The sequence below is a fragment of the Neophocaena asiaeorientalis genome, unplaced genomic scaffold (genome assembly GCF_003031525.2).
Source record: "Neophocaena asiaeorientalis asiaeorientalis breed wild unplaced genomic scaffold, Neophocaena_asiaeorientalis_V1.1 scaffold150, whole genome shotgun sequence".
Taxonomy (NCBI): Eukaryota; Metazoa; Chordata; class Mammalia; order Artiodactyla; family Phocoenidae; genus Neophocaena; species Neophocaena asiaeorientalis.
The window spans coordinates 5,258,288-5,285,622 of record NW_020176571.1 but is presented as its reverse complement, the minus strand read 5'-3'; the positions used below and the strand labels follow the sequence as shown (position 1 = coordinate 5,285,622).

General features: G+C 48.2%; 1 protein-coding gene across 1 annotated transcript in view; it reads left to right on the top strand.

Annotated features, from left to right (window-relative positions):
* ANO2 (anoctamin 2) overlaps window positions 1–27,335 on the top strand; it is a 314,636-nt gene that overhangs the window by 132,969 nt on the left and 154,332 nt on the right. The window contains exons 10-12 of the mRNA XM_024733224.1: window positions 13,381–13,515; window positions 19,687–19,847; window positions 25,774–25,856. Of these exons, the coding sequence (XP_024588992.1) occupies window positions 13,381–13,515; window positions 19,687–19,847; window positions 25,774–25,856 (379 nt within the window). The remainder of the gene's footprint in view (window positions 1–13,380; window positions 13,516–19,686; window positions 19,848–25,773; window positions 25,857–27,335) is intronic.

The window sequence follows — 27,335 nt, the reverse complement described above, 5'->3', positions numbered from 1 at the left end:
CTTTTAATTTTCTTTTTTTTTTTTTTTTTTTTTTTGCGGTACGCAGGCCTCTTACTGTTGTGGCCTCTCCCGTTGCCGAGCACAGGCTCCAGACGCGCAAGGCTCAGCGGCCATGGCTCACGGGCCCAGCTGCTCCGCGGCATGTGGGATCTTCCCGGACCGGGGCCCGAACCCGTGTCCCCTGCATCGGCAGGCGGACTCTCAACCACTGCGCCACCAGGGAAGCCCCTGAATATTCTCTCTTTATCTTTGATTTTTTGCCATTTTAATTACAGTATGTCTTATTGTGGTCTTTGGGTTGATCCTGTTTGGGACTCCCTATATGTCCTGGACCTGGATGTCTGTTTCCTTTCCCAGATTAGGGGAGCTTTCAGCTCTTGTGTCTTAAATATGTTCTCTGCCCCTTTCTCTTTTCTCCTCCTGGAACCCCTATAATATGAATGTTAGAACACTTCATGTTGTCCCAGAGGTCTCTTAAACTGTCCTCATTTCTTTATCTCCTTTTTCCTGTTCAGCCAGAGTGATTTTCGTAAGTCTTTTTTCCAGTTCGCTGATCCGTTCCTCTGTATCTTCTACTCTACTGCTCATTCCTTCTAATGTACTTTTCATTTCACTTATTGTGTTCTTTATGTCTGTTTGGTTCTTCTTTATATTGCCTAACTCTTTGTTCTCTCACTCTGTTCATCCTGTCTTCTCCCAAGTTCTTTAAACATCTTTATAGTCATTACCTTGTTCTTTTTATATGGTAGATTGATTATCTCCTCTTCACTTAGTTCTTCTTCTAGGGTTTTATCTTGTTCGTTTGTTTGGAGTATACTTCTCAGTTGCCTCATTTTGCCTGGTTTGCCGTTTTTATTTCTATGTATTTGGTAAGTTGGAGAAGTGGCCTTTTGTAGGGGAGGTCCCGTGCGTCCTATCAGTGCACTCCCCTCTGGTCACCAGAGATATATGCTGTAGGGGTGCCCCTTCCGTGGGCTGTGTGGATCCTTCTGTTGTGGTGGGCTGACTACTGTGGGTGGTCTGGTAGGCGTGACCCCCCCCAGTCCAGTTGGTTGCCAGGCCATGCCTTGTATGGAAGCTGCTGCCTGCTGACGGGCAGGGCTCAGTCACAAGATGGCTGGCAGCTGAGCCTGGGAGGGTCCTGGGTCTAGTGCTGGCCTGCTTGTGGGTGGGATGTGTTCGGGGTGGGTGGGTTGTGGGGTTGGAGGTCCTGGATCTAGTGCTGGCCTGCCAGTGGGTGTGGCTGGCTCTTAACACCCCAGAAGAACTGGCTAACTTCAGGTTCTGGGGTGTCTTAAAGCTGGTTTTGGCCTGCTGGTGGTGAGTGGGGCTGGATCCTCGGATGGTTGGCTGAGGGGTTCAGGGTATCTTGGAGCTGATGTCAGCCTGCTGGTGGGTGGGGCCAGGGATCAAGGTGTCCCAGAGCTAGAGCTGGTCCTCTGGTGGTCAGAGCCAAGTCCGGAGGTCTCTGGCTACAGGGCCTTGGGGGTCCCAGGGCTGATGTTGGCCCATTAGTGGGCAGGGCTTGTGGGCAGGGCTGGTTCCTGACACATCAGGCTGTGGAGCCCAGAGTGTCCCAAAACTTGCGTTGGTCCCCTGATGGGTTTGGCCAGCTCCGTGGGTGGCTGGCTTGCGGGGCCCAAGGTGCCAATCTGCTGGTAAGTGGGCTGGGTTCCGATATAGTGGGCGTTAGGACTGTGGTGGTCCTGGGGCTGGTGGGTGAATGCCAGATTGGGGCTAGTGCTGGCCCACTGGTGAGTGGCACCAGGTCCTGGGGTCTCTGGCTGCAGAGTCCAGGGGTGCTGGAGCTGGTGTGGGCTGGCTGGTGTGCAGGACTGAAGCCCAGAGGGTCCCAAGGCTAGTGCCAGCTCACTGGTGGGCAGAAAGGTCTTGGAGGCTCAGGCTGCAGAACCCTGGGTGTCCTGGGGCATGTGCTAGTGCACTGGTGTGTGGGGCTGGGTCCTAGGACCCTTGTGGGGTGGGGCTGGGTCCTGGGGCAGGTATAGTCTCAGGAGGTTGTACGGCAGCCAACCTGCTGGTGGGTGGGACTGTGTCCCTGTTCACCTGGTTGCTTCGCTTGGCCTGAGGTGTCCCAGTACTGATGCCAGCAGGTTGGTGGGGAGGGCCAGGTTGTGGCACTAATAAGCTAGAGGGAGGATTCTATAATGGCGCTTGCCAGTTCTAGTGTTCTCGTGATAGAAGGAGCTCCCAAGGTGGGCTGCCGCCAGCGTCTCTGCCCCCAGGGTGAGCTCCAGTCACCTCCTGCCTCTCCGGGAGGCTCTCCAAGATCAGCAGGTGGGTCTGGCCCAGGCTCCTTTCAAATTACTGCTTCTGCCGTGGGGTCCTGGAGTGTGTGAAGTTTTGTGAACATCCTTTAAGAGAGGAGTCTGTGTTTCCCACAGCCCTCTGGCTCCCCTTGGCCTTCAAAGCCAGACATTCTGGGGGCCTGTCTTCCCAGGGCAGGACCCCCAGACTGGGGAGCCTGATGTGGGGCTCGGACCCCTCACTCCTCGTGCAGAACCTCTGCAGTTGTCATTTTCCTCCTGGGGCGGGGGGTGGTGGATTGGACTCTGTGGGGTCTCGGCCCCTCCTGCCCGTGTCATTGTGGTTCCTTCTTTATATCTTTAATTGCTGATGATCTTTTCTGCTAGGTTCTGGTCTTTCTCATCAGTGGTTGCTCTGTGAATTGTTGTAATGTTGGCGTGCTCCTGGGAGGAGGTGAACTCAGGGGCTTCCTACTCTGTCATCTTGGCCACGTCCTCTGACAGTCTAACTCTCAGGAAATGAAAAGCCAATTGGATATAACAGCTCCCCCTCCTTTATCATTGGTTTTGGTAATGAGAATATCTTTATATATCATATAATAATTTTGATCAGTTGTATAAAATTTAGGGGTCTGTGTGAGTATCATATAGAGGCATATGTGCTGAATTCTTTCTTGCCGTTTTTAGGCTCTGCATTAACACGTTATATTTCACCATCAGTGTTCCTTACATTTCCATCTTTATTTGAAGATTGGTTGTGGGTAAAGAATAAACAATATTTAAGAATGAAAATGAAAACAATGTAAAATGGCTAAAACTACTAGGTGATAAATGGCTGGGAGACCAGGCGTGAGCGCGTTCCTCTGATCACCACGTGAAGTGTTCTTGGAAGCTCTCACGCTGCTCATTAATAAACAGAAAATGTCTAAATAATTATTGTATGTACTGCGTTTTTACAAATGGAAATTGGAACAGATGCCATCACTGCTTTTTTTTGACGTGAATGAGCTTCTGGAGGTCATAGGGTTTTGTAAACCAGTGAGAGGAGAATTCCACTTTAGTTGATAGTATTTTATTAAAGTCCTAGGAAATAAATCATAATACTTTGTAAACTGGGAGGCTCAAGTCTGCATTGTCCTCTACTGTGTTACCCAAGAGTTACACATCAGGGGTAAAGTGTAGGCTTGAAATCAGGCCGCTCTGAGTTGGAGTCTGGATCCTTCTCTCGTTAGCTGTGCGACTTTACACACGTTTCTCAAGTCCTCTGAGCTATGCTCAGCTTAGGCAAAGAAGAAGGACAGACCCAGTAACCACCTAATGGGGTTATTGTCAGGACTTAGCATCCATTAAACAAATGCTTATTAAGCTACTGCTGTGTGCCAGGCACAGTCTCGGGACTAAGGGAACAATGGTGAGCAGGACGGAAAAAATCTGCCCTCATGAAGCTTATATTCTAGCAGTGGAGATGGATAAAAACACAAATTTAGAAAAGATGTTAGGTAACGTTAAGTGTTACGAATAAAACTGAAGCAAGAGGAGAGGTTAGGCGCCCTTTGGGATGGGGTGAACCCAGGAGGCCTTTCTGAGGAGGTGACGCTGGAGCAGAAACTGACGAAGTGAGGACATGAATGTGAAAGTGTGAGGACGGGGTTCCAGGCAGAGGGCACAGCCACAGCAAAGGCCCTGAGGTGCAAGCAGATGGGGTGTGTTTGAGTGACAGTAAGATCCATGAGCTGGAACCAAGCCACAGAGGGGGACGGCAGGAGAAAACGAAGCAGGATTTGTTTCAAGGCGGTCAGGGGTTTGAGGCCAGAACAAATAGGACCTTGTAGGTCATGAAAACAATTTGGGGTTTCATTGTACATGTGATATAAAGTCCTAAAACCGTCTCAAGAAGAGGAATGAACAAATCCGACAGATTTCTAAAAGAATACTTCTGCCTTCTGTGTAGCAAAGAGATTTCAGGGGCACGGGTGGAAGTGACCCGGGTGAGGGATGACAGTGGTTGGTCCAGGGTGTGAGTGATGGAGAGGGGGAGGCATGGTTGGATTTGGTGCATTTTTGAAAGTAGCGTCTATAGGATTGGATGTGGATCGTGATAAACAGACTCAACAACGATTACTTCCGTGTCTTTGTCCAGAGCACCTGGATTGGGGTTCTGCACACTTAAATTCGGAAGATGGGGGAGGGCAATTTAAGTGTGTCAGGGGTGGCAGAGAAACCCAGAGTTCCACCTTGGCATCATTGACCTCGAGACTCCTACTAGCCATCCATTGGGAAATGCCAAGTAGGCTGGAATCGTGAGATTGGAAACCAACAACCTGGAAAAACACAAATACTGTTAACTCTTATAAGATTTTCTTCTTTGCTTTGCGGTGTGGTGTGGTAGTTAAGAGCGGGGGCTTTTGGACTTTAACAGATGAGAGTTTTTGGATTGTCTGCAACCTAATGACTTCACCGAGGTATTTCATCTTTACGTTTGCATTTGCTCATTTATTAGATGGAGGTATAATGCCTGTTTCTAGGACTGCCATGTAGTCTTGTGAATTTCGTGCCTTGTCCATGGGTCCCTGGCTGAGGGGGCTTGTGGAGCCTGAAATCCCGACCACGCTCTGCTCCCCAAGCCTCATACCTCTGTGCAGGGCCGTGCATTCCCAGAGGAAGGAACCTTTTCATTCATCCAAGGACTCCATTTGCTTGCCAAGCCCTGTATCCTTTCACAGGATTCTTGTGAGGATCATTAGTGATAATGCACGCAAAACATTAGGCAGAGCCCCTGGGACGAAGCTATTTTATTTTATTTTATTTTGGGATGGGGAGGCATGGCTGCTAACCTAGGTCCACCCACCCACTGAAGGAAACACACAAAGCAGTAGAAAGACTCGGGTCAAAACATGCCTTTAGTGTTTCTCCTGGATTCTGAAGACGATCCTGCCGAGGCTGTGGTTTCTGGAAGCTTGATTTCTTCCTGCCTTGTTTCTCTTGCTTTAACTGACTTTCTCAGCTTTGACTTCTCATCTGCCTGGCTCTTCCACCTGCCACTTGCACCTCCCTTCTCTAGTTGTCCCCGGACTGGATGCCCCGCACATCTGGCCCCTGGCCCTCTTGGGTCTTTGGTCCTGTTTACCCCTCTGAACACATCTGCTACGTGCAGGGCCTGGGATGGACCACGTCAGCCCTGCCGATCCTGGCTCCTGGTCCTGCATCCCATCAGCCTGGCCCCACAGGTCCTCTTGCTTCGTAGACTGTTCTTTATTTGGAAGCCTTTTAAACGAGAGGACTTGGCCGGGGAGAGGGAGGCACTTGACAGCAGTCTCATAGAAGAGTGTTCAAGACTTAGGCTGCTCTGATGCCCAGGAGTACTTTTTTCCCTCTGGAACTTCGGAGCAGCCCCCACCCCGTTCGCTAGCGTCTGTGTTGTCTCCTAATGTTAGGACTCGAGCTAAGCCTGATTTTCACAGCCCTGCCAGTCTGAGCCCAGCCCCTTTTCACTGTACTTTCTGAATTTGCCCCATATTAGCAAAATTTTCTTGCCAGAAGGGGGCCTTCTCTTGGCCTCCCTGGGACGGCTAAGAACTCAGAGTCTCCTGGCCTCGGATGGTTGATCAGACGAGCCAGTGGCTGTGTCTGCTGGCTTGAGCCCCGCAGACGCAGATGCAGCCCGGTTCCTGCTGTCAGCTCTGGCAGAGGGGTGACAATCCAGCTGTTCTTCCCAACCACACACAGGGCTGGGTTCGGGCCCTGGATTGTCAGGCCGATGATGAGGAGGCAGGTTGAGGGAGAGTCCTGGGGAAGCTGCCATCCTGTGACTGCGGCATGGGGATCCTTTCTCACGGGCACGTCTGTACTCACTGCAGAGAAGGACCATGTGCTACAGGTCCTGGGATGGTGGGTCCTGGGGAAAGAAAGTGATCGACACCATTCTTTAGCAAATATATCTGCCCCCAGAGTGTGGAAATCCCTTCGATATAGATTCTCTTCTTGGGTTTCTTTTCCAGCAGCCTTTCTGCCACCCCGTCTCCCAGCCCCGGGGCAGGTAAGGGGGAGGCACGGACTCTCTAGGAATGGGGTGGGAGTGGGGCTGGAGGGGATAAGACACGGGGGAAGTCCCATCATCCAGGAAGGGAAAATACGCTTTTCCAATGAGGGGAGGTTGTTATAAGGAGAGAAGAACAATCGCACAGAAGGGTAGGAGTCAAGAGGTCATTATTCTGGCCCCTCCCTGTCTTGGGGTCAAACGCTCCGGATTAGGAGTGGGGGTAGAGGAGAGAATAATTTGGGTGAATCCTAGCGCTCAGTGTTTTCACCTCACCTTAGGGCGTAGCCTTAGGAAACAGGTCCTATAGAGTAGCCCAGAGCCCAGCCTCACGCCAGCGCATCCTCTGCTGCCCGGGGCAGCTGACTGGGCACAGCCGAGGGAGGCGTCCAGGTACGTGGGCCTGAAATAGCGCCCCCTACAGCCCACAGCCCACAGATAGGGCCTGGAGGATCCAGAGGTCCTCATGGACCGGCAGACCTGACGAGGCGCAGGGGCTGGGACCGGGAAGACGCAGCTCGAGCCGTAGGTGTCCGCTGGATGCCCCCGTAGGGCCCTGCCGGCCCGGGGGCCCGCCCAGCCCAGCTCGGCTCTGAGCGGCAGAGACCAGCGCGGGGCTCCAAGGTCGAGCCCAGGACATTCCAGGGGACAGCCTTCCCCAGAAGCTGCCTCCCTGCCCCCGTGGTAAGGATGCACACACGTCCCCCTCGCCTAGGTGCTGCCTTATAAAGGGGCTGGTGGGGGAGACTCATTGTGCTGGAAGAGACCGTTCTGATGGGAGCTTGGACTTTGAATTGAGTGAATATGTAAGCCAAAGAGACTTTTAAAAAATCTGAAAAGACCCAGTCACCTTGAACCGCTTTGCACGCCTGAATCCAGCCTTAATCCTAACCCTAATTTTTTGGTAAGGTTTGGTGTGAGCATTAAATGAGATACGCTGTATAAAGCACTTAATTCAGGGCTTGGCCCGTGGTCCCTGCTGAGTGAATGTCCCGTCCCTCCCCTGCTCTCCAGTCTGGACCCCTCATCAACCATAGTCCGCTCACGTTATCTCCAGGCCGCCGAGGATACAGGTAACTCAGAAGGCAAAGCTGTGCTGGCCCATCTCACGTTTCACCAGGGAGAGGCCTTCACTGGCTGCTTGGCTTCTGGAGCTGGAAACTTCCGGGCTGACTTCCAGAGAACCAGCCTTTATGAACTTTAATTAAAGGCTCAGAAAAATCTCTGCGGCGTCCCTGCGCCTGCCCACAGTCCTGTTACGGGCACCTGAATCTGTGTGCCTGTCATCCATCCCCTGAGGGGCTGGAAAGCCTGACAGCTTTTGTTAGAGCAGGAAGGAGGGTGCCCCACCTGCCACCACGTCACGTGATGTGGGCTTGGGGGTGTTGAGAGCAGCAGTTACCCCTCTGGCTGGCATGGCTACCCCCCTTCCCCCTCCCATACCCATTCCTGCTCCACTCTGGTCTCCTGAGGATGGGGCGGGCGTCACTTGGCCTCCGTCACCGCCTTGGTTTCAGGGCTGGCCACCTTGGTCTGGAAGACTTGTCTTTGGTTGGCCTTCTGAGCTGCCTTCAGATAAAAACTCCCCTTTCAGGGCTGCTGACAGTCTGAGCCTGAATGATATGCACGCCTGACATGGATTACGTGCTGTCTGGCTTGAGGGCAAGGGAATGGGTAAGATGCCCTCCGGGCAGTCTTTTGGCCTGCAGATTATAGGACATGTGGTGTCTCCTTAAACCATTTTAAAATCAAAATATAAGGTACATATAGAAAGGTAATGTGCAAAAAATGTACAACTCACTGAGTTTTTGAGAACTGAACACAACCTTACACCCATTACCCAGATCAAGGAAGAACATTGTTAATGCCTGAGGTCCCCCACCCTCATCCCGTTCCCTTGTAGTCGCTGCCTTCCTTGGGCTAATGACCGTGTGTATTTAACACAGTTATTTTGTGTTTGAACTTTATAGAAATAGAATCGTACTGTACAACAATTCTTCTGTGCCTGGCTCCTTTTGTTCAGATGATAGGTGTGAGGCTTGTCCGTATTGTTGTGTGTTTTTGTGTTTTGTTCATTCTCCTTGCTGTATAACATTCTGCTGGGCAAGCGTATCAGAACGTATTCATGCATTCTGTTGCTTACGGCCGTCTGGGTAGCTCCCGGTTTGCGGGGTATTACGAACAGTGCTGCCGTGAACTTTCTTGGTGTGTCTTTCAGCTCACAGATTCCCATCTGTGTTGGGCAGGTACTGAGGAGCAGAGCTGTAGGGTCACAGGGGATGGCCGTGCTCAGCTCTGGCAGACACTGCCAAGCCACCTGCCAGAGAGGCTTCACCTGTGCACATCCCACCAGCACCATGTGAGCGTCTGGAAAAACGTGGAGGAATTCCAACACCGGTGTTTTGCCTCTTTTTCGTTCTTGCCCTTCCCACGAGTGGGCAGAGGTATTGCATTGCGATTTCATCTGCATTTCCCTGATCTGATGCTTAGGGAAGCTAAACACCTTTTCATATGCTTATTGGTCACTTGGGTACCTTTTCTTAACCAAGTATTCCTTCAAGTCTTTTGCCCATTTTTCTGTCGGATTGTCTGCCTAATTCTTATTGAGCTTTGGAAGTTTTTCACGTTTTCCAGATCCAAGTCCACTGTGGGACGTATGTATGTCAATATTTTTCCCATTCTGTGTTTTGTTCATTCACTCACTCACTGGTGTCTTTTGATGAACAGAGGTTCTTCATTTTAAGGTAGTAGTGCACGTCGATTTTTAGCGTAATATCCTGTACAACAGTTAATGTTTATTGCTTGCTGACTTGTGTCCTCGTATACCTTGCTCATTTCACTTTCACATTGACATATTTTTCAAATGGGAAAAATGACGCTTCGAGAAGCTAAGAGACTTCCCCAAGTTAGGAAACAGCAGAGGCCAGGTTCTTGTCCAGCCCTGCCCACTCCAGAGCCTGTGTCCTGTGATCTCTGCTGTTCCACAGAAGGTACCAGCTAATATCCACTGTTCGATCCTCCAGCGCCTTTCGTTTGGGTTGTACATTGTTTTTCAGTTAAATTAGTTGCCAACATTTAACAATTAGGAGAAATACAGTTTTCCAGCTTTTTTTTTTTTTCAGAAATTTGTAAGATCTGGTAATACTGGTCTCATCTTCCCACATGTCACCCTGGGCTGCTGGAGATGAGTACCTACTGCTCCCCATAGATGGACATGAGCCCTCTAGTTTTTCGCTGGAGATGCTTTGGTTGGTCCTGCCTGGCCTGCTTCAATCATTCATGTTTCCTGCCTGGCTCCTGGGGGCATCTGAGTTTTCAGCCCTGCTGTCCTGTTTCCCTTAAGTGACATAACTGGCTTTTCATCCTTCTCTGTTTCATCTGTTCTTACCTTCATGCATTCTGACCTTCCTGTCTCCCTTTCCGAGGTATCTAGGCTCTGTGCTTAGGCTCTCTGTCCCTCTCTCCAGCCAGTAGTGTTTTTATGGGTAAACAGAGTAGTCTGCTGCCTATGTGGGGCAGTTAGAAGAACACCTCAAAATATTCTACCCCTTCCTTTAAGAGGTGAAGGCGTTGTATCTCCGTAAAGCTTGGAATGCAAACATTTTCCTGGAAGAAGTGATAAAGTATCCCAGTAGGATTTAATTTATCAGATCGGCTCCTTAAGCAAAAGCCTAAGAGGCAATGGTAGAGAAGATTTGTAGACAGTACAGGCTAGGAGAGTGGTCAGGGAAATCTTACGTCTCTGAGTGGCTGGATGCCTCAGAGGGGATGCTGCGATGGGAAAGCTTCAGAGCTGGAAAAAAGCGTGAAGACGTTGCTGGGGATGGGGGATGGATGGGTAGCTAGGTGTAGTTCTTTTAGAACTTAGCAAATTTGCCCTGGGCATGTCTCCTGCTCATCCATTTCCTTTCCTTCTCGAAATTCCTCCTAGAAGTCAGTATAAGGTGGACATTAAGAGCTGGAATCTCAAGTTAGACTCACTGAATTTGAATCTTGTCTTTGCTTCTTACTGGCTGTGTGACCTTGGGTCAGTCAACTTTTTGTACTTCAGTTTCCTCATCTATAATTTGAGGATAATAACATACTACCTCTGAGGGTTGTGAGGACTAAAAAATAAGAATATTTGTAATCTTCTTAGAATGGAGCTTGGCAAATAATTAGCCCCCGATAAACATCAGTCCCCGTTGCTGCTGTTGTTCCGTTGGCGCAAGCACCAGACACAGAGGGGTCAGGTCAAGAGGTCACATTCTTGCTCCGTCAGGCGCTGGCCTCGTGACCTTAGACAAGTCTGTGTGTCCAGGGAGTGTCAGTGTTCTCACCTGGAAAAGATGTTGGGAGAATGAAAAATGAGGTGAAACAAGACAATCGGGATGAAAGCACCAGGGAATTTGTGTTCATTATGTCTCATCTGTCTCCTCCCTTCTCTCTTCCCCTCTCTTCTGCTGGAGATGGGTAATGGACTAGTGGAGAAGGTGAGGCGAACACCCTTGAAAAAACAACTAGTATTGTCACATTCACTAACACGGAAGAAAAGGACTGTAGTGGTGTCTCTTTTTTTCCCCCCAAGCTTGGTAATTTGTGTTTTATCCTTTATTTTCTTGACCAGTCTGACTAAATATTTATCAATTTCATTGATCCTTTCAAACAACCAGCTCTTGGTTTCATTGATTTTTCTCTTTTCAGTTTCATTTATTTCTGTTCCCCCCTTTATTATTGCCTTCCTTCTGTTTGCTTTGGATTTAATTTCTTCTTTTTCTACTTAAAGTGCAAGCTTAGATGATTGATTTAAAGCTTTCTTTTTTAGAATGAATATATGTATAACTGAATTACTTTGCCGCACACCTGAAAGTAACACAACATTGTAAATCAACTATACTTCAATAAAAGAAATTCTAGATGAACTTAAAAAGAAAACTTTCTTATTTTAATACCAAGTATTCAATGCTATAAATTTCTCTCTATCACTGGCATTCTAAGTATAATGGCATTCCATGAATTTTCATATGTGTGTTTTTATTTTCCTCAGTCAAAAATATTTTCTAATTTTCTTTGTGATTTCTTCTTTGACCCATGGGTTATATAGAAGGATATTGTTTAATTTCCAAATATTTGGGTATTTTTCCAGACAGCTTTCTGCTGTTGATTTCTAGTTTAATTCAGTTGTGGTCACGGTACAACATTTTTATTATTTCAATTATTTTAAATTTATTAGATTTCCTTAATGATTCACAATATGGTCTATCTTAGTGAATGTGTGTTGCAAAGAACGTATTTTCTGTTGTTGTTTGGTGGAGTGTTGTATAAATGTCAACTCAGTCAAGTTGGTTTGAAGTGTCTTCTGTATCCTTACTGCTTTTTTGTACTTGGTCTGTCAACTACTGAAGGGAAGTGTTGAAATCTCTAATTTATACTGGAGGATTTGTGTGTTTATCCTTTCAGTTCTATCAGTTTTTATTGCATGCATTTTGATCTATGCATTTGACACACGTATTTTACTGTATGTGTTTTGGATTATTAGGCCTTCTTAATGAAGTGACCATTTTATCATTGTTTGATGTCCCTTTTTATATCTGGTAATGTTCTTTGTTCTGAAGATTATTTTGTTTGTATCAGCTTTCTTTTGATTAGTGTTGGCATGGTATATCTTTTTGCAGTCCTTTACATTTTTTCTATATATGCCTTTATATTTTAAGTGGGTTTCTTGTACATTTATATTTAATGTAATCATTAACGTATTTGCTTTTTTTTTTTTTTTTTGCGGTACGCTGGCCTTTCACTGCTGTGGCCTCTCCCGCCGCGGAGCACAGGCTCCAGATGCGCAGGCTCAGCGGCCATGGCTCACGGGCCCAGCCACTCCGCGGCATGTGGGATCTTCCCGGACCGTTTTTAAGTTTGTTTTTTACGTTTTTGCTTTTTTTTTTTTTTTTTGCGGTACGCTGGCCTCTCACTGCTGTGGCCTCTCCCGCCGCGGAGCACAGGCTCCAGATGCGCAGGCTCAGCGGCCATGGCTCACGGGCCCAGCCACTCCGCGGCATGTGGGATCTTCCCGGACCGGGGCACGAACCCGTGTCCCCTGCATCGGCAGGCGGCCTCTCAACTACTGCGCCACCAGGGAAGCCCTCACGAAAAGTTTTGATTTAACAGATTTTTGTTGTTAGGGTGGAAGCTACATTTCCTGGCAGTGTCTTTATCCTAAGTGGAAGCAGCATTCTGGTGATGGATACATAGATTTTATTTGTTCCTCTTATTCTCTAGTCCTTCCATCAATGGGTGGGCTGTTCCCTCCTGTGGTTTATATCGGAGGCTCGTGAGAAATAGAATATACGTCTCCTCTGTGGGTTGTATTTTCTCGTCAGGCATCCATAATCAATATTCATCTAAGGGAAAAGGAAAACCCCGTTTTAGAGGCTTTATGTGGTCATTTACTAACTTTATGAAGTGGGGAACAAAAAGATACGGGTTCGTACCTTTTCTTTTTAAAAGAAATCATTTTTTATTTTAGAAGTAATTCATGAACAAAATAGAGTTAAAAAATGCAGAAAGATAAACAAAAATAAAGAAATAAAAACCACCCATAATCCCATCAGCTAAAGAAACCATGGCTCACATTTTATCGAATTTCTTCTAGTCATTTTTCTATGAGTGCATCTTTGTTCGTCCGTATATATCAGTATACATGCCCCCAAATTTGTGTGTTTTGTGTAAATAAGCTAGTTTCAAAAAGGTGTGTTTTTCTGTGGGTTGAGTACTGTGGCACTCATGAAATGCCGATATGTTCTTCATGTTTGTCTGGTAAAGATGCCAAAACGTGTGGCATTTTTTTCAGCTTGCTGTTAGTGCTGGATTCCTTCCTGCAGCTACTTTACACGAACAGCCAGGACAGGTGTGTATATGTGATTCTAATGGAATGTGATTCATTTCAGAAAAGACCAGTTGTTGATTCCTTGTGCTGAGGTCCCCTGTTCCCCATGTAACTTCTGTCCCTTTCCATTTCTTTCAACCCATTCTCAGGTTTAGAGCAAACAGAAAGAAGGAAGCTCTATGGTCTTCTCAGTATGTTTTGTTTTCTTCCTTTTCCAGAAAGTATTTTGGAGAAAAAATTGGACTGTACTTTGCCTGGCTGGGATTATATACATCCTTCCTCATCCCATCATCCGTCATCGGGGTCATCGTGTTTCTTTATGGATGTGCAACGATCGAAGAAGATATTCCCAGGTGAGTTGGTTTTAACGGAAAAGGCTCAGTTCTCACGTGTCAGTCGTTTGGAGTTTCACCCCAGTTGCACGTACATTGTACATTTCAGACGCCTCCTTCCAAAGCCTCACCCTTTGTCCTTCTCCTTCCCGCTTTCCTTACCACGCAGCAGGTCACTTGTCACTTCCCTCTTGAGAGGTCTGGGAGCAGCAGATTCTGGGAACAGCTCAGAGCCATGCTGGGTGTGGCCACTTCCTTTCCTGGTCAAGCTCTTCTCCAGGACCAGCGTCTGATTGGGCAGGGTCTGAAAACTGATGAAAAAGAAATCATGCCTGAGAAAAGCTTTTTTTTTCCCCTCAATTTCATGACTTTTTCCCTTTGGTTTCCCAGATGACCCAAGGCAGGAAGTGTTGAGTGGTATTGGACAGAGATGGCATCTATGTGGTCAAACGCTGCTGGGATAAAAAGCTGTGAGGCTGTGTGCAGAAGCAGGCAGCTCTGGAGCTGAGGAAGCCTCAGCTCTGTCTCAGGATGTCAGAGACTGCAGGAGGTGACAGGCCCTGTAGCGGGACTCTTGGCGATCCAAGACATGGAACAAAGGTTGATCCTGATGGAGAACAGAGATCCTACAAGAAAATAGGGACTTAAAAAGAGCATCCTTTAGGGCTGAATGTGTTACATAGTAGCTACGTGACTGGGTACCTCACTCCCTGACTCTTGGTTTCCTTGGCTGTGAAATGGTCATAATAACACCTACTTCATGGTGGTGTTGTGAGGACTAAAGTAGACAGCGTCTGGCAGACGGCAAAGTATTCATAAATTATTGTTGAATCAATCAATATATGTGGAAATAGAGTTTGAGACACTTAACCAATATTTAGAATTTAAATCTCTTGCCATCTACAGAACTGGCTTTGCAAACGGAAGCATTCTTTATGCATTTTACTTTTTTTTTTTTTTTTTTTTTTTTTTTTTTTTGGCCATGCCTCGAGCCATGCGGGATCTTAGTTCCCCGACCAGGGACTGAACCTGGGCTGTCTGCAGTGGAAGCGGGGAGTCTTAACCACTGGACTGCCAGGGAATTCCCTCATTTGTGTATTTTAATACTCTTTCAGTTGCAAGTGATAGAAATGCATGTGAACTAACGTACGCAGATAAAGGGAATTTATCCTCAGGGTTTCGGGGGGCCCTCAGGGGACCCAGTGGCAGGCACGTGGCTAGCCCAAGGGACTATGGAAATAGGGACTCCTTCTGTTTACTGCCCGTCTCTGATTATTTCTAGTATTTATTTGTTTCACTGCAGAGTTTCTCCATTGGATGTAAACACTGCTGCTTGTAGCTCACGGGTGTCATACCTGAGAGCTTTATACTCGATTGGTCCCAAGTGAAGAAGTCCTGTTGACTCCTTTTGGCTTAGGTAGAGGCTCTGGGTCAACCAGTTGTGGCTTGGGGGCAGTAGCCTGGGGAATGGGGACACTGGGCAGTCTGTGGGTGTCCACGACAGTTGGGGTTAGGGATGGGGGAAGTCGGGGCCACCCTGAAGAAATGGGCAAGAGCTGTGCTCTTTGAGGAAAGCGTATCCACCAGTGGCAGGAACCAGGTGATCTTCCATTATGTCACTCTATAGAAAAGCTCTTGCAGATTAGGGATACTGGAGATGGCCGTGTCAGTAGTTAGAATAAAGCTCAATACCTTGGTATCAGAGACAAGGGTTTGGATATGTTTGTGTATAAAAACTGTGGTGTCATCCGTTCAGGGTTCGGGACTGGCATTCTGTGAGCTTTGTCACAGGACCTATGTCTTCCGGGCTCTGCCTTGTGCGGCACGAGGGAAGAACGAGTACTTACCAAATTCCTGGTCTTAGTTGTACCAGGCATGGTGCTAGGTGGTTTCTGTGTTTTGTTTCTTTGATCCTGTAGAGATCAGTGTTGTCAATAGGTATTCTCACCTCAGAGAGATGGAGACATGGATGCTACCTGAGGTCGCTTGTCCAACTTCGGCAATTAATAATTGTCAGGGTTGGGATTTGAGTTCCACCTGCTCCAAGGTCTTTGCTTTTTCCAGTAAGCGGTGCAGTTTTCCTGAGGGCTCTTACCCTCCTCTGCAGCCCAGTTGCTCCAACTGGCCCCAGCTGGTTCAGTCTCAGAAAAAAACCCGGCTCAGTTGCCCGGTTGTGATCCCTGGGGAGCTGGGCCTCAGGTTGATCCAAGCTGAGGACTCCATACCATGCACCTCGAGCCAACTCAGTGCAGCGGGTAGGGCATCTGTGTGCTGGTTTACGTCAGGACTTAGAACTTGTGCCCTGGTTCTCCACACGGGAATGCATGTGACGGTGACCACTGCGGCTGGAAATGACCATGGTCTACACAAGCTGCAAAGCCATTTATTTACGCACATGCATGGACACTCACGTGCGTGCGGGTTTAGACGCGTGTAAAACGTGATCATTATCATTGCAGACATCCTCGAGTGTGTGACGTTTTACGAACTGTGGATAGCAGCCCATTAGTGGATTATAGAATCAATGTAATCGTTACCTTTTAAATGAACTAGAATAAGGTAGGACAGAGTAGAATGAAACATAATATTAGTAGTCATCACGAGAAGGAAGTATCAGAATTGTTTCATGACAGTTATTTTAGTGATACAAGTGTTTTTGTGGGGAGCGGGTACGTATATACTCGCATACTGGAATCTGTGGTAAATTTTTTTTAAACTGTTTTTTTAACTTTCTATAACAAAAGAGTTTGAAATTGGCTGTTATAAAACTTGAAAGTTTGGTTGCCAGTTTTTCAGAGTGGGGGGGGCAAATCAAGAAGGTGGAAATAGAAAAAGTTAAGCACACTATAAAGATGTTTTGGAGAACTGCTCCTTAATCACGACTGTATGTCTATCAAAAGCCCGAGCTCTACACCCGGCAAAAACTCACAAACTCCCAATCCTCATTAACAGAGGAATAGCCTCTATGTCCCAATACTGAATCCAAACGAATTCGTACTCTTCTAGGGTCTGTGTCTACCAGCCACTCCTAAGCGTGATTAAAAACTTGCACTCTTCCTGGGATTATTATAAAGGTTTCTGATTTCGGCATTAAGCCTGGAATTTAGTATCTGTGTATCACTTTAAAAAAAGCTTTATTTTGAAAACAGTATAGATTCACAGGAAGTGGTAAAGATAGTGCAGAGGGCCCAGGGCACCCTTCATCCAGTTACCGCCAGTGATTATGTCTTATATAACTACAGTACAGTATCAAAACCAGAAAATTTACATCACGTGGAACTTTAAATGGTACCTTTTATCGCCAAGAACTTTGATATGTGAGACACAAGCGTCACTTGTAAATAATAATTCCATATGTGCACGATATATCTATAGAACCTTCCTTGACTTGGCAAGGGGTTGGTTGCATTTGTTCTCCATTTGCTTACACGCCTAGGAAAGACTGGAGCATTTTTTTAAAGCTAATTAATCTAAACCATATTTTCAAAAATTGGTTAGTTTAGACCTGAGACCTTAATAGCAGATGTTCTGTCTGAATTTCCTGAATAATTGCCTCCCTTTGTGGCTAGTACAGCTCTGTGTCGCCTGACCTGTGAGCATTGGGTCACTCATTGAGGACACCACCCACTCTGGGGTCTTGGTTCACCTGATGGTCAGCCCATTCATCAACCTTCTTCTGCTTCGTAGAGAAAATGATAGATTGAAGAAATACACCATTGCGTTTATAGCCACTGTTACTTCGAACTAGGAATCTGTGGTGAATGCAGCTAGTGAATGCCCCAGACCTGACTTCAGTTCTAGGGGAGGTTCCCCCATCTTTCAGCTTGTCTAGAGGCAGCCTCTGTCAGAGACTACAGAGTCCTTTTTTTTTTTTTTTTCAGTACGCGGGCCTCCCACTGCTGTGGCCTCTCCCGTTGCGGAGCACAGGCTCCGGACACGCAGGCTCAGCGGCCATGGCTCACGGGCCCAGCCATTCCGCAGCATGTGGGATCTTCCCGGACCGGGGCACGAACCCGTGTCCCCTGCATCGGCAGGCGGACTCTCAACCACTGCGCCACCGGGAAAGCCCAGCATTAACTAGTTTTGATTGAGATTAGGTGTTCTAGGATTCTACACCCTTATATGTGTAAAAAAAAAAAAACCCTCCGCAGCAAAGATATGAGAAGGACTCATGTCTTCTCAGAAATGGCTTAGAAGCAAAGCTCTTTACTAGACTTTGTGCAGACCCACTGTTTTCCACGTGAGTCTGTTTTCTAAGAGGTGCTCTCCTCTCCAAAAGCAGCAACTCCTCCACCAGGCAGCCAACATGTGTCTGACCCAGAAGACTTAAAATGAACCTTACTCTCTGGTTACCAACAAGCGCACGCCCAGGCGAAGCTAGCACGGCTGAACTTATTATTAAGAAATTACTATTTAATATTGTCTATGTGAGCGAGTCGCCGCTCTTGACACTTGCCAATGGAAAGTCAGTGGAGGAACTGGGATTTATCCCCGGAGACGTAGAGTTTCCATTCTCTCACACAGAAGGCCTTCCCTGCCGTGGCTCATTAAAAACAAGCCTGAAAGCTGGGACTTGACAGACAGTGACAGCCCTCGGTGAAACCTTTCGACTGCTTAGCGATGGGGAGCTGGACGCAGGCATCCTGCCGGCTTCTGGGTTTCATCTAATCCCGGGCTTCAGCATCCAGGTACCAGCTCCCTCCGCCGGCAGCGGCCTCCGACTGTACCGTGCTCGGTAGCGCCCTCTGCTGCCTGTTTCCGGAGGAAACCCAGCTGTGGTTTCAGCCTGGGGTCCCCTGCGGCCCCATCACCGTGGCTCCAGCTGCTCTGTGAGAACAGCCAGTGCTTCATTTTCATGAAATTGCCAGTTCTCCACCCTTTTTCCCAAAACCATGAGCTTAGCCATGTACCCATCCCCCGGGGGGAATATGACACACCAGAGTGATGAGTTCATTCATTTTCCTACCAGAATGTAGTGTGGAGGGTTACTGGGGAAGCCAGTTAGGTCCGAGAATACTTCGGTTCTTATTTACAAGCACTCTGATGAACCTAAATTAATTGGGTCCAGCTAATCGCCTAACGGATGAATGGGATTTCCAATACATCCATGAGTCCTGTAACAGAAATACCCTGAAAATAGGTGAGAATATAGGCGATGGTTATTTGACTAGTTTGTTCTCCAAGTATCTTGGAATCTAGACTTTGGAAGAATTTACCTTATTCTTCTGGCCTCCCTCATCCCATTTCATGGTTACGATAATTCTTTTTTTTTTCTTAAAAAAATTTCTTTTTTATTTTTTAGAATTTTTATTGGAGTATAGTTGCTTTACAATGTTGTGTTAGTTCCTGCTATACAGCAAAGTGAATCAGCTATACTTACACGTATATCCCCTCTTCCTTGGATTTCCTTCCCATTTAGGTCATCACAGAGCATTGAGTAGAGTTCCCTGTGCTCTACAGCAGGTTCTCATTAGTTCTCTGTTTCATACATAATGTCAGTAGTGTATATATGTCAATCCTAATCTCCCAGCTCATCCCAGCCCCCCCCTTTCCCCCTTGGTATCCATACATTTGTTCTCTAGGTCTGTGATAATTCTCATTAAGTTGAGGTTACTAATTCCCTTTCTACAAACGGTCACGTGGCTGGTGCACTTAGAAGTGGGCTTCCAGCCACCTGACTCCATTCTTTTTCACGTGGCTTCTCCTTCCAGGGGAAGGAGTTGTGTTTGTTCAGCTGTACACCCGTGTTCGTTCCTTGTGTGACCAGCCTTACTCACTGACGAGACAGCCCATGCTTGAATGGAGCAATGGAATCTCGCCTCCGATGGGTGATTTATTCACGATTGTTGATGCGCCCCACCAGCCCCGTAGACTCAGCACATTTTGAATGGACTTTATGTGGCATTGTCCAATGAACAGCATCTCTGATAGATGGTCATTAACTTTCTGTTGGGCCACTTTTAGTGACAGGGGGCTCCATATCTCCAAAGGTAGCCCATTCATTTTTTTAAGACAAGATATAAGAATAACACTTCCGAAGGGAAGAACCCAATTCCAACTCTCTAACACGCCTCGCTGTGGGAGTTGGTAAGCTCAACCAGGGATTCGGAAGTGGGAGCTGTTTTGGGGGTGATGGGCTTGGGAAGGGTCCTGCTGGAGCCCCCCTGACCCAGCAGCCTCTGTCTTCTGCAGCAAAGAGATGTGTGACCAACAGAACGCCTTCACCATGTGTCCCCTGTGTGACAAGTCCTGTGACTACTGGAACCTCAGCTCAGCCTGTGGAACGGCGCAGGCCAGCCACCTGTTTGACAACCCTGCCACTGTCTTCTTCTCCATCTTCATGGCTCTGTGGGGTAAGTTGTCACCATGAGGCTTGCTTCTATGGGGGGTACCTTTAAATAGGTACAGTGACCAAGCTCTAAAGCCCATATCCGTCAGTTTACTTCCTTAGTATTTGGGGTTTTTTTGGTTTTCTTTTTTTTCTTTTGGCGGTACGCGGGCCCCTCACTGTCGTGGCCTCTCCCGTTGCGGAGCACAGGCTCCGGACGCGCAGGCTCAGCGGCCATGGCTCACGGGCCCAGCCGCTCCGCGGCATGTGGGATCCTCCCGGACCGGGGCACGAACCTGTGTCCCCTGCATCGGCAGGTAGACTCTCAATCACTGCGCCACCAGGGAAGCCCTGGTCCTTATACCTTAAAAAGCATTTTAGGGACAATAGATTTCTCTACTTTACTCATACATGTGAATAGAACTAAGAATATCCTCCGTGGCTTTATAAATATATTTTTTAAAGAGATAGAGTAATGTGAATCTGGTATTAATCTCATGTAGGATTTATTTGGAGATTGAACCCATCCATGCATGCTTTGAAAACCCCTCACACACTCATAGGCACCTCCAGGTACATCTCCTAAGACATGGCAAGTCCTAGATGTCATTTGGTGTCACACTCAGAATGGTGGGGTGACTGCCACAGTCACAGAGTTAGCTGGGGGTAAAGATGGGCCCAGACCTGGTCTCTTGCCTCCACGCTCAGTGCAGTTCCCGGGACAAGGTGAGTGTAGACTGCAGAGATTTTACCTAATGCCAGAGGGATGTTTTCAATATTCTCACCCAAGGGATCTCTGACGGAAGGAACAAATAGTTCCTTCATTTTCCTCCTCCTCCCTTGCCCCCAGAGTCTTGGGGTAATAACCTTTCTCTGGGCCACAGCTATCTGACTAGAAGCACACGCATGCACATGTGTACACACACACACTTCTATTCTTACAAACTGGGTAACCACCCCGTGGTCACGGAACATTTCTAAGGAGACACACCCACGGGTATTAAGGAAGGGACCAAGGGGATATGTTTCAGCCTGTTGGGAGTAGCAGCCTGCCTTTCACTCATCCATCCAGTGCAGGCCCTCATCTTTCCCATTGGATTACAGACCGGCAGGGCCACTGTCCTGCTGCAGAAGCTGCTAGGTTTATCCGTGATTCCAGGGGGCCTGGAGGACACACCAGGATGGGGCCGTGAGTCACACATCCCGGGAGTGTGACCAGGAGAGAGGCGAGGTCTGTTCTAGCACCGCTGCCAGAACTGGTCCCAGTGGCCTCTGTCTCCTGCGGGCACCTCTACGTGGGTGGAGACAGAACCGAGCTGGAAAGATTCCCACGTGACCAGGCCACCGAGGAAGGTGTTTAGCAGAGACTCTGTTCTCCCAGGGAGCATGACCACTGCCCAGGAATGTGGGCAGTGTCAGCCCACAGAATAGGGGCAGGGGGTCGGAGGAAAGGGCACTTGTGGCCGTGTAGCTCTGGAACTGTTCACAGGAAGGGTCAGGAGAACAACCTGAAGTTGCAGCTTGTGACCCACGCGGTGCCAGGCGGCTCTGTGCCTGCTTCTCAAAAGGCGGTGTCTTGTAATCACCCCAAATCCATCTCCAATCTTGAACCGATCGGAGCGCAAAATACGCACCCATGCTTTGATATGCTGCGCCCCTCATTCCCATGAATCTGTCTGGCAAATATTACTGTGACTGAGCAGCTGAAGCTTCCTGACTCTGGTCCACAATCCCTCAAGACCTCTCCTGGGATGTGTGCTTCCTTGTTGTGGGGAAACTTGGTTTTCAGCTCTACCTTCCCTGCTCTCGCGTTGGATGAATAGATACCTCCCACCCCTTCTGAGGTTCACGACTGTTTCACCACCCGCAGCTCCCCTCTCTTCCTCTCACATAGCAGCAGTGGAGGGAAAGCAAATGCGGTGGGATTGTGTCAGCGCTTTGTGGCTTAGGGTTTGGTTTTGTTATTTTAACAGCCTTGCTGTGTGTTTTATGTGATTGTGTATTTGGTTACAGCAGCCAAGATCCCCTAGGCGTGGCTGCCTACAAATTACAATTAAAAATAAGAGTAAATGTTTCTTGTTAAATGTTTACTATTATTTTTAATATGAACAGACCAATCACAAGCACTGAAATTGAAACTGTGATTAAAAATCTTCCAACAAACAAAAGCCCAGGACCAGATGGCTTCACAGGCGAATTCTATGAAACATTTAGAGAAGAGCTGACACCTATCCTTCTCAAACTCTTCCAAAATATAGCAGAGTGAGGAACACTCCCAAACTCATTCTACGAGGCCACCATCACCCTGATACCAAAACCAGACAAAGATGTCACAAAAAGAGAAAACTACAAGGCAATATAACTGATGAACATAGACGCAAAAATCCTTAACAAAATACTAGCAAACAGAATCCAACAGCACATTAAAAATGATCATGTACTGCGATCAAGTGGGGTTTATCCCAGGAATGCAAGGATTCTTCAATATTTGCAAATCAGTCAGTGTGATACACCATATTAACAAATTGAAGGAAAAAACCATATGATCATCGCAATAGATGCCTGTACCACAATGTTCACTGCAGCACTATTTACAATAGCCAGGACATGGAAGCAACCTAAGTGTCCACCGACAGATGAATGGATAGAGAAGATGTGGCACATATATATACAATGGAATATTACTCAGCCATAAAAAGAAACAAAATTGAGTTATTTGTAGTGAGGTGGATGGACCTAGAGTCTGTCATACAGAGTGAAGTAAGTCAGAAAGAGAAAAACAAATACCATATGCTAACACAGGTATATGGATTCTATAAAAAAAGAAGGTCATGAAGAACCTAGGGGTAAGACGGGAATAAAGACACAGACCTACTAGACAATGGACTTGACGATATGAGGAGGGGGAAGGGTAAGCTGTGACAAAGTGAGAGAGAGGCATGGACATATATACACTACCAAGCGTAAGATAGATAGCTAGTGGGAAGCAGCCGCATAGCACAGGGAGATCAGCTCGGTGCTCTGTGACCACCTAGAGGGGTGGGATAGGGAGGGTGGGAGGGAGACGCAAGCGGGAAGAGATATGGGAACATATGTATATGTATAGCTGATTCACTTTGTTATAAAGCAGCAACTAACACACCATTGTAAAGCAACTATACTCCAATAAAGATGTTTAAAGAAAATAATGGTAATGCCCCTCATTACATGATTATCATGATCAGTGGTACTGTGCTGGGTGGGCCTGGGCCAGGGCCCAAGCCTGCTAGGAAGAAAGCTGGGAGAAGAAGTGATTCTCCACGGAGAGAGAGCGATGGGGCTGCTGGTGGGGCAGAAACAGGGGTCCCTGAGATGGGTCAGCAGGACCCGGGACCAGCAGAGCAGTCTGGCCCAGCTCCTCGGGGGTTCTGGCTTCAAACTCCAGGGAAGTTTGGAATGAGGGTGAAGCCCTATTGAAAAGTAGGGAAGGGAGAAGTAAAGGGACGAGGTTAAGGACAGTGACTTCAGGGTCAGACAGTCGTAACCGTGGGTCCCAGTCCCGCCCTGTGCCAGCCAGCGTGACTAGCCCTGTGTCCCCGAAGTCAGTCCTCTTAGTCAAGGTGCTGAGTGACCTGGGACAGGGGTGGTCCTCGACCTTGGAGCATCACTGTCTTCGTCTCTCAAGCGGGTGTAGTGATACCTGCACCCTAGTGTTCTCGTGACCGTCAGTGGGACGTGTATGCAGAGCTCTCCGAGTGGTGCCTGGCCGTGATTCCCACCAGGAGCTGTGAGCCGCTCTCCGTCGTCGCGATGGTCCTCTGTGTCCCCATGACTCCCCCTCAGTGACTCTGTTGCCCTGTCCTCTGTTCCCAGTCTGACTTCTCTCCTTCACAGAGACCTCGGTCTGTGTGCAGAGCCCTCCTCAGTCACTGAGAACAGCGCAGGAAAAGGAGGGGCGTACCCCTTGTTTGGAGACCATCCCCAGGCCAAGGCCAGGGTCGGGAGGTGGGGTACCCACCCGACAAGGCCTCAAATCCCAGGGAGAAAAGATACAGATCCGTGTATCACGGTGTAGCTAGTAGCTATCATAGCACCAAGTGAAACAAATGTAGCTTTAAGTAACCATACGTTCAGCCAGCAGGTGGGTGTCTGTTTTGCTCTGCCCCGTGCTGTTCCCAGGTGAACAGAGGCAGGTACGAGCCGAAGAAGCGTTTGCGGTCCTGTTACTACGCTGCAGACCCGAATGGCAGCCGACAGTCCGGTGCGGCAGGTAGTGGAGGGCGCCCAGGCCTTTACCAGGGGTGGTGTAGAAAGGTAGGGGTGGCCTCAGGGACTGTCACGCCCCCTCCTTTTCCAGGGCACCAGATCTAAGGGTGTTAGGAGTGCGGAGGGACGGGCGCCTGGGAGGCTGATCTTAGGGGACTCGGTCAGGAAAGGATGAGCTGGTCAGGAACGGAGGAGGACAGCACTGGAGGGTAGCGTGGGAGAGGGGACAGTTTGCAAAAGCTGGGGATGAAGAGGACAGCAAGGCGATGCCCTCGTCAGCAATGCAGGTGTGAGGTGTGTGTTGACAAGCGGTGCGAATAGATGTGGACAGATGGGCTGGGCCAGATACCCAAGGTCCCTGTATCCAGAGGGAAGAATCTAGACAATAGGGACCCAGTGTAAGTTTGGGGGTGTGTGTTGGGATCCCCCCTCTCCCTGCCCCTCTGCACTGCCCAAATGCCATTGCTCTTCCAGACTCAGCTCAGATGCTCCAGCAGCTGGCACCCTCTCTCCTGCATGCCCACAGCCTTTTATCTGTGTCATTCTTAAGGCCCTGATCACATTATACCTTGTACTGTAGTTACGTAAAATCTCTTCTCACAGACTAAACAACTTGAGAGCAAAATCCACGTCAGATTTACCTAGTCTTCCTCACGATGTCTAGAACATTGTTTTGTATATTTCAGGTACCTCAGGTCGGCTGTTCTTTTGTTTTTTGGGTTTTTTTTGATAGGGAATTGGTTCAAGCTTGCTTAAATAATAAGAGATTATAAGAAAGTAAGAAGCAAGCTCGTGGATGCAGGAAATTAAGTATAGCCAGGCCCCTAGGCAACTGGAGCGGAAGGAGGAATCAGAAACCGCTCTCCTTCTTTCACGTGCTGCATGGTTTGTCCCATTTCTGCTTGTCTTTGTGTCTCTTAGTTTCAGTTTTCAAAAGAGAGAATCCGATTGGCCTATGAGTGGGCTCTGGATCAGGTGTCCAATCCTGGCATAAGAAGCCATGCCTGTGGAGCAGAGGGGGCTGGTTCTTTCCGGAGCATGTTGGGCTGCCCTTCAAGGGCTGTGGTTGGAGAAGGCAGGCTAACCAATGTGTCGGGATGGTAGGCATTCAACGAGTATTTGCTAAACAAATGGAAGAATGAGTGAATGGCACTTCGGGGAGTTGAGTCTTCCAGCGGCATGCGGGATGAGGGGCGGGGACACTGAGACCCTGGACTCAGGTAGAACTACTCGGGGATGTTACACAACCTCAGAACGAGGTGATTTGGGCCCAGAGAAGGGAAGTTGTGCTGGGGACGGAAAGATGGAGAAAAAAGCGAGCGTGCTGAGGAAGTTGCAGGAAGAGGGAACGTATAGGGAAGACGAGGTTTGTCATAGAAGACGACAAACCATCAAACCCTTCCATTCTTACTTCCTTTATCCTTCCGTTCTTCCTTCATTTATTGAGATCCGTGTTTACCCTTTTCTTATAACCTAGAAGTAGGGAAAAGGGTGTGTGTGTGTGTGTGTGTGTGTCCCTTTAAATATATCTCTTGGGCTCTCCTGGATGTGGAGTATTTTGAGTTGTCCCAGCTAGAAGTTGGGGTTGGGGAAGGGAATCGATGCTTTAAAGAAAGTCCCTAAATTTGAAATTTATAAGTTTATCCTCCCTTGGGGAGCCCTGAGGGTGCTCAGAATTAACAGAATTTTTTTCCTTTCTTTTTAAGCTACCATGTTTCTCGAAAACTGGAAGCGATTACAGATGCGACTGGGCTACTTCTGGGATCTGACTGGCATAGAAGAGGAAGAAGTGAGTTCTCTTTGGGTCTTTGCTTTGCTTTGCCCCTGGAAATAGATTGTCTTGAGTGAAATAACTGCTTACATTTGCTATCACGGCAGCCAAGTCACCTGCCGAGTCTCACTGTGGCCCCTTTCCTAGCTTGGCTCCATGGGCCAAGCCAGGGTTGATGGGCACTGAGGCCAAGAGTTGAAATCCTCTCTCTTCTCTTGATCTGTAAGACTTTGGGCCTGACGGGTAGCCAGATGTCCTTGTGACCCTCTCTGGGAAAAAATGGCATGAGAAGCAAGCCTCGTGGTGACCTCAAGGTTTAACTCAATGTTCTTCCACCTCCCGTCCTGTTGGTGCTCGAGAGCGTGAAGCCAGAGAACGTGCCCCAGAGCACGGACGTGTCTGGATGCTTCTGTGAGCCTGCTGAGGGTCAAGGGGAGGCATGGGTGCTAGGTCTCAGTTGCCCTGATGCATATGGAGGAAGAAAGAACCACTGATCCAGTACCCCGTCAGCCAGGAGAGCATGTGTGAAACAGGAGCGTGAGCTAAGGGAAAGGGTAGGTTCTTCCAGAGTCTAGTTGTATGGACAGATGATTTTAAAGGATGAAACAAATTGACCTTCCCTCGGGGCTCCTTTGAGAACTAGGGCTGCCTTTGATGTCGGCGAGTTGACGATGACCAGTGTGGGCCTGGTTGCTCACGGTTATCTTCTCCCGTGCGCTGCCATTGCCTGAACAGCAAACGTGAATATCGGGTAGGGGCTCCCGACGCCGTGGGCAGTGTCGATGAGATGCTGAGGACAGTGTCCGGAGCACCAGGAGGTGCCCCCAGTTGCCTAAGTAACATGTGCGTAGGCTGGCTGAGAGCATATGACGGCTGTGCGGGGAGCAGACTTTTTCTGGATTCTCCCTCATTCATTGATGTGCCTCTCCTTGGACTCGGGACCTCTGGCTTTGTGACCCTGATGCTTTGTGACCAAGCTAGTGAAATCCCCAGTTTAGTCCTGTTCTCAAGGCTGTGTGGCTCCCTTGTCTGTGATGTGACATCCTCTCCTCTCCTTAAAGCTCCAAGTCGTCAGCTTGCCTTTGAGCAGGTGGGCATTCCATGACCATGGATTGAGTTCACACATTCACTCCATCCCAGTCCTGTGCGTTAAGCAGATACCCGGAGGCTCACAGCATCGTGGATTCCGTGGCAAATGAGAGGATCTACATACGAATTCTGACTTCAGAGACGATACGCATTAGTTGTGTATCGTGTAGGAAGATGAGTAACAGAGAACAATAAAGGCAATTGCATTTCTTGGGGAAAGATGGCCAAAGTAGGGCTTCCAGTCGAAAAAGCTGTCGAAGTCGGACTGTGTGGGTGATTTTGTCCTATTGGTTCGATTTGATTCTGAGGAGAAAGAGAGAGAGGAGAGAGCTGTGGCCGGGTGTGGGAAGGTGGTGGGCGCACAGGTCCTCCTCTCCTACAGCAGGGCCTAGGAGGTCTCGAGGGAAG